A 7,127-nucleotide genomic window follows, 5' to 3' on the forward strand; every position below is an offset into this window, starting at 1 on the left:
TCACAGACTGGCCTCAGGCTTCCTTCTCAAATTTCCCCATCACTTCACACAGACTCCAATCTAACATCTTCCCAGTGGGCCTCCACCCAACTTGATAAACACATTATAATCCCCCCCGCTTCTAGGCATTCACTCAAACTATACCTGTCTCCTTTCTGCCTGGCCTGAAAGAGCTTTCAAAGAGCCCCTGAACTTGTCCATCCATGAAGACCTGGTTTAAGTTCCAGGATGAAGCCTCCTTAAGTGCTGATACAGTCTTAGTCTAAATAAACCTCTTGTCAAGGGTTATCTAGGCTTCCTCTGACTTCCTACTGTCTCTTTTCTGTTTATCCTGGGTTGGAGGATGATCAGAGGAGTAATGTCAGGCACAGGGAGAATATCACAGGCTGTTGCGATGGGTCATGGGAGAGATTTGGGGCAAGCATGGCGCTGGCCAGGCAAGGAATAGTGGTGAGAGTCCTGCTGAATAAGAGACTGAAGCACCTGGGGTCTGGTAAACCTCTCTTGGGGACTGGAATTAGAGGGATGGAAAGGTTTTGTCTGGTCTTGTCAGTTTTACCCTGAATCTCATTGAAGACCAGCAGAACTAAAAGGCCATTTCTCAGGAACACAGTTCCCGCCCCCATAACCATACCTCTCACCCCTACTTCCATCTTTCTCCCTCCCAGCTCAATGTAGATTCCCCACAAAATATACAAAATATACGATTGCTGACTGTAATAAAAAATATTTTTTCTGAATTCCTAAAATAATATGTATTTCCATTTAACATTATGAGCCACACCTTTGGTTCACAAGAGCAATGTCTTCTTAAAAATACAAAACAGGGCTTTCCTGGTGGCGCAGTGGTTGAGAGTCCGCCTGGCAATGCAGGGGACACGGGCTCGAGCCCTGGTCCGGGAAGATCCCACATGCCGCAGAGCAACTAGGCCTGTGAGCCACAACTACTGAGCCTGCGCGTCTGGAGCCTGTGCTCCACAACAAGAGAGGCCACGACAGTGAGAGGCCCGCGCACTGCGATGAAGAGTGGCCCCTGCTCGCTGCAACTAGAGAAAGCCTTCGCACAGAGACGAAGACCCAACACAGCAAAAATAAATAAATAAATAAATAAATTTATTAAAAAAAAAAAATACAAAACATTTTTGTATCGATGATCCTTGCCAGGACCCTTACAAGATTCCAGGGAATTAAAGAGGAGAGAGACAACATTACTCATACGTTGCAGGGGATTGAATTGGGGCTCACAGAGGGGGAGGGACCCAACCAAAGCTTTACATTTAAAAAGTAACAAAAATTCATGGCAGAGAATTTTTTAAAAAGTCAATAACTTATATGCAATATTTTTTTAAATTATTAAATAAAAGCCATTCCTTTTGGAATGAGGTTATCTCAGAACACATCTTAGGAAGACCGGGAGAATGAATCAAGCGTTTTGAGGCTCTGGTTTGGTTTTAAAAGGTGAATATTTATGGCTTTAAAGTTTGGGCTTTTTGGTCCAGGTACTTCATGGCATCCTGGACCCATTTCTCCTGGGGATCAACACAGATCTTCTTGTCCTGCTTGGTGCTGAAGCTGTGGGAGAGAGGGAAAGAACTTATTAAGGATTCTCTTTGAAACTTGTGCCAATTTAATCCTAAACCTTCCAGGACCATCTGCCATGGGATGAAGGGGTTGCCATGAGAGCAGAAGAAGGAGATAGGGGAAGGGTGGGATGCTGAGGGTCAGTGGCTTCTCTTTTTTTTTTTTTGTTTTTCTTTCTAAATCTTTCTTTCTTTTTTTTTTAATCTTTATTTATTTATTTTATTTTTTTTAATTTAATTTTTTAATTTTTTTTTTAACATCTTTATTGGGGTATAATTGCTTTACAATGGTGTGTTAGTTTCTGCTTTATAACAAAGTGAATCAGTTATACATATACATATGTTCCCATATCTCTTCCCTCTTGCGTCTCCCTCCCTCCCACCCTCCCTATCCCACCCCTCCAGGCTGTCACAAAGCACCGAGCCAATATCCCTGTGCCATGCGGCTGCTTCCCACTAGCTATCTACCTTACTACGTTTGTTAGTGTGTATATGTCCATGACTCTCCCTCGCCCCGTCACAGCTCACCCTTCCCCCTCCCCATAACCTCAAGTCCGTTCTCTAGGAGGTCTGTGTCTTTATTCCTGCCTTACCCCTAGGTTCTTCATGACATTTTTTTTTCTTAAATTCCATATATATGTGTTAGCATATGGTATTTGTCTTTTTCTTTCTGACTTACTTCACTGTGTATGACAGACTCTAGGTCTATCCACCTCATTACAAATAGCTCAATTTCGTTTCTTTTTATGGCTGAGTAATATTCCATTGTATATATGTGCCACATCTTCTTTATCCATTCATCCAATGATGGGCACTTAGGTTGTTTCCATCTCTGGGCTATTGTAAATAGAGCTGCAATGAACATTTTGGTACATGACTCTTTTTGAATTTCGGTTTTCTCAGGGTATATGCCCAGTAGTGGGATTGCTGGGTCATATGGTAGTTCTATTTGTAGTTTTTTAAGGAACCTCCATACTGTTCTCCATAGTGGCTGAACCAATTCACATTCCCACCAGCAGTGCAAGAGGGTTCCCTTTTCTCCACACCCTCTCCAGCATTTATTGTTTCTAGATTTTTTGATGATGGCCATTCTGACTGGTGTGAGATGATATCTCATTGTAGTTTTGATTTGCATTTCTCTAATGATTAATGATGTTGAGCATTCTTTCATGTGTTTGTTGGCAGTCTGTATATCTTCTTTGGAGAAATGTCTGTTTAGGTCTTCTGCCCATTTTTGGATTGGGTTGTTTGTTTTTTTGTTATTGAGCTGCATGAGCTGCTTGTAAATTTTGGAGATTAATCCTTTGTCGGTTGCTTCATTTGCAAATATTTTCTCCCATTCTGAGGGTTGTCTTTTGGTCTTGTTTATGGTTTCCTTTGCTGTGCAAAAGCTTTGAAGTTTCATTAGGTCCCATTTGTTTATTTTTGTTTTTATTTCCATTACTCTAGGAGGTGGGTCAGAAAGAATCTTGCTGTGATTTATGTCATAGAGTGTTCTGCCTATGTTTTCCTCTAAGAGTTTGATAGTTTCTGGCCTTATATTTAGGTCTTTAATCCATTTTGAGCTTATTTTTGTGTATGGTGTTAGAGAGTGTTCTAATTTCATTCTTTTACATGTACCTGTCCAGTTTTCCCAGCACCACTTATTGAAGAGGCTGTCCTTTCTCCACTGTTCATTCCTGAGTGGCTGCTCTTGATGGCTCAGTAAAGCCATTCTTGCTCTTGACTAGAAGGAACTGGTATGACCTGAACAAACTTCTAGGCAGGGAGCTAGAGGGAAAATTTCCTGTTGTGAAAACTCATGGATTGGATTATAGAGATGGAACGCTCTAAGTGTAAGGCTCCAGTTAACTCTAATGCGGTTTCAAGAACTCTATCCCCCAGAAATGAAATTTGGGGCTGGGAGAGGGTAGGTTTTGTCTACTTACATCACAGCTTTCTGGGGACATTTGCTGTTGGTGATTCTTCTGTAGCTCTGCAGTCGCTGAATGGAGATCTTCCTTCTGGCCATATTAAAGCAGCAGACAGTTGGAACAGAAGCTGAATTGGGGAGAAATGAATAGAAAGACTGAGCACTAATGATATGTAGATAATTTTTAAGCATGACTTTGTAAGGAAAGAAATTTCAGAAAGGCAAGGAAATGTAAGAGATGGAGGCAGAATCCATCTGCCCTGAGGCCCTGTACCTCTGCCTTTGATTTGGTGTCCCCAGCTGTACAGTAGGGACCCATCACTACAGGCAAGGCTATGGAAAAAGCTTGGTCAATGCAATAAGCTCCAACTTTGTCATTACAAAGAGCTACATCACTAAGGGATAGTCATAATACTGCTCATCAAATACTCTCCGTTCTCTGCTTTCTGGACGCATGGTAGACTTGCAAGTCTTGGCCACTTTTGGTTGATTGGAACCATTAACTGGTTTTGAGCAATAAGTGAGAAGACAAAGTGACAAGTATTATTTCTAAGGTAGCTGTTGTAATTGTCAGTGCAAGACCCTTGAGAGCTTTCTTTTCCTTCATTACAGTAAGCAGCAATGTTCCCAATCCATCAATTGCCCCATCAATCCAGAATCCTGAGTATATGAAGTCAAAGCTCTAGTCAATACATTATAGATATTTAGTATGAGTAAGAAATTAACCTTTGTTGTTTTAAGTCCTTGATAATTTAGGATTGTTTGTTACCACAGCATGCATTGTCTTATCAGACTGATACATGCAGAAAATCTAAGTCATCAGAAGATGAAAACATGAGTTATGATACAAACAGATAGATACAATCACAACACGTCACCTTGAGAGATTCCCCTGGGACCTCATTCCCTTCCTCTAACCACTGTTTCTGAAAACTGTCTTGGGATCCAGTTAAATTTTGGGGTGTACAGTCAAAGCATTTTTTTTCTCTCCACCACTGACAAAAATGCCCCCTGTGCCTGCAATAAGAGAGGGTCTTTCTTTCGTGTGCCCCCATCCCCAAACATGCGAAGGCAGCCGGATTATGGATGGACAAAACATCACTCTCAATATTCATGTCAGGAAAGAATGTGGGGACTGACCTCAGTAGCCTGGGTTTCTAGTGCTGGCTCTTTCTCTGATTGTGAGGTCGGGGCTCTTCTTGTCCACTCGTGGGACCCGTTTTCCCGTCTTTAAAATGACGGGGTCTGCAGCAAGTCTCTGCAGATTCTTGCTGATCTGACAGTTCTGGTGGTGATCAGCTTTGCCATAGAGAAGGGACTTACCTGGCTGAGCCAGCACCTGGGTGCTGAAGATGGCTGCTGTGAGCAGCAGACACAGAAGTGCTGCAGAGACCTTCATGTTGAGTGGGGAGGTTACCAGCTTCAGTCTGAGAGCTGTTGGTTTCTGGGTTTGTCTCAGCCTCTCTGCAGCTCTGGCTGCTCTACATGCCTTTTAAAGACAGTACAGGGTGTGGGAGCTTCCAGGGAAACCTTTGCTTGGCCAGGGTCATGAACAAATCATGACAAAGGCACGTCCTGAATTGCTGTTCCAGATCCCAGCAAGTTAACAGGACATAAGAGGCAAACGCATCTTTTCATTGTCACATGTTTTTGGAATGACCGAGCACAAATGGTAACTTAGAGGGTCATTCTTACAAGCTCTGCTTTCTCTGAAATGAACCATCTGCAGTGGGGGAAGAGTCAGGGAGGCCAAGGGCATGAAGAGATGAGGAGATTCAAGTACCTTCCCTGGTCCCTGTGTTCACATGGTGGTCTTTAGGATTTTAGAGGCCGGAAAGGGGCCCTAAAACTTCTGTAGGCTCCCATCCAAATACAGAGAGATCTCAGCAGCTCTGAACATTGCTTGGTCTCTGGGAACCCAGGAATTGTAGCACATGAGAAACTCACCCCATAATTCAATCTAGTGGTCACAGAATCTTAGTGCCCTGGAATTTTAGTGCTATAGGACATCAGAACTGAGTATTTCTTATTTATCTTGACTTCCTGTGCATTCTTTACTCAGTTTTGTTAAGGAAATTTGACAAATAAAGATTGTATATATTGAAGGTGTACAGCATGATGGTTTGATATTCACATGCATTATGAAGTGATTATTGCAGTTAAGTTAACTCACACATCCATCACCTCCATCACCACACATAGTTAACTTTTTGGGGGGTGTGCATGGTGAGAACACTTCAGATCTACTCTATTAGCAAATTTCAAGTATATAATATGGTATTATTAACTAGAGTCACCTTGCTGTACATTAGACCCCCAGAACTCATTCATCTTATAACTGAATATTTGTACACTTTGACGAACATCTCCCCAGAAATACAAATCAAAACCGTAATGAGGTATCACTCCACACCTCTTAGGGTGGCTTTTATAAAAAATACAAGGCACAGTAAGTGTTGGCGAGGATGTGGAGAAAAGGGAACCCCTGGACGCTATTGGTGGGAGTGGAAATCGGTGCATCCCCTACGGAAAACAGTATGGAGGTTCCTGGGCATTTCTAAGCTATTTGCTTAGCCGCTAAAGCATTTTCCAAATGGAATCAAATAGCCAAAGCTTGTTCATCAAATACACTGTAGTGGATTGGGTCTGCTTGAAGCACAAGAGTCGGCCCACATGCCCTCACACCCCAAGGATTCAAGGCACACATTTGGAAAACCAGCAATCTAGTTCAACCTCACTCCCTGAGCACACATTGCAGACAAAGTGCCCAATGGCTAAAAATATCAAAGAGAAAGAGACAAGAACCTACATGTATCCTCTTCGTGCAGAACACTAGGCCCCCTAGTAGGAGATGGTGCAAGGGGAGGTCATTATTAACGGGGTCTTTTAATGAGGTCCTTAATTAAAGTCTTTAATGGGGTCACTGCGGTGAATACAGAATTGAATACTGGTATGGAGGCACTGCAAGGCCATTTCCGGGCTCTTCCTTTACACTCCCGTATCAAATTGGTACAGGTGGCACAGAGAGCTGTGTTGAGAAGGACTCTGAGGCCTTGGCTTGCATTACTAGACGACAGTGATGTGGCTGACTGGTCATGTCCATCATGGACACGAGATTAAGAGAGTCCACTTACTGGCCTACATGCTCTCTCAGCTCCCATCTAGAGTAACTGGTCTACAAGTACCTAAAAAGGAATTAAGTAGAGACCAGGAAATCTGGATTTTCCTTACTCTTTCCTGCTCAGCTCCAGATGAAGTGGTCTAGCGTGGTCTCTGGAATCAGGATCCTGAGTTTCGGTGATGGTTCTGCCACTAATTAGCTTGGATACCATGGACAACTTACTAGCCACTCTCTGCTAGGTTAAGACGGGAATAATAATCATGCCTACCTTAGAGAATTGTTGGGTGAAATAAATGAGTTAATATATATATAAAGTTCTCAGTGGAGTGATCACTCTGTTACTCTGTAAGTGGAAATTCCTATATATTTGTGTTTAGAAATGGGGCAGATTTTGTGGGCCAGGGGATGCTAGAAAAGGACCCTGAGTCTGATCATATGGTTTCGTCAACATCTTCTCGCCAATTTTCCCAACTGCTTCCAAATAAAGGCATGTTATGCTAGGGACATTCTCCAA

General features: G+C 42.6%; 1 protein-coding gene across 1 annotated transcript; it reads right to left on the reverse strand.

The window, feature by feature from the left end:
- Positions 1-1,105: 1,105 nt before the first annotated feature.
- LOC132415362 (eotaxin-like) lies at positions 1,106-4,941 on the reverse strand. Its single transcript, XM_059998715.1, has 3 exons — positions 4,816-4,941; positions 3,509-3,620; positions 1,106-1,572 (listed from the first exon to the last, which is right to left on the reverse strand). The coding sequence occupies exons 1-3, from the start codon at positions 4,889-4,891 to the stop codon at positions 1,467-1,469; spliced, it is 294 nt and encodes a 97-aa protein (XP_059854698.1). The 5' UTR covers positions 4,892-4,941; the 3' UTR covers positions 1,106-1,466.
- Positions 4,942-7,127: the final 2,186 nt, after the last annotated feature.

The sequence above is a fragment of the Delphinus delphis genome, chromosome 19, assembly GCF_949987515.2.
Source record: "Delphinus delphis chromosome 19, mDelDel1.2, whole genome shotgun sequence".
Classification (NCBI taxonomy): Eukaryota; Metazoa; Chordata; class Mammalia; order Artiodactyla; family Delphinidae; genus Delphinus; species Delphinus delphis.

Excerpts from the sequence above, each read along its gene's own strand:
- LOC132415362 (XM_059998715.1), bottom strand. The coding sequence starts at position 4,891 with ATGAAGGTCTCTGCAGCACTTCTGTGTCTGCTGCTCACAGCAGCCATC. Across the intron at positions 3,621-4,815 it reads CCAGGTGCTGGCTCAGCCAG|CTTCTGTTCCAACTGTCTGC; the intron begins GTAAGTCCCTTC and ends TCCCCAATTCAG. Across the intron at positions 1,573-3,508 it reads TGTCCCCAGAAAGCTGTGAT|CTTCAGCACCAAGCAGGACA; the intron begins GTAAGTAGACAA and ends TCTCTCCCACAG.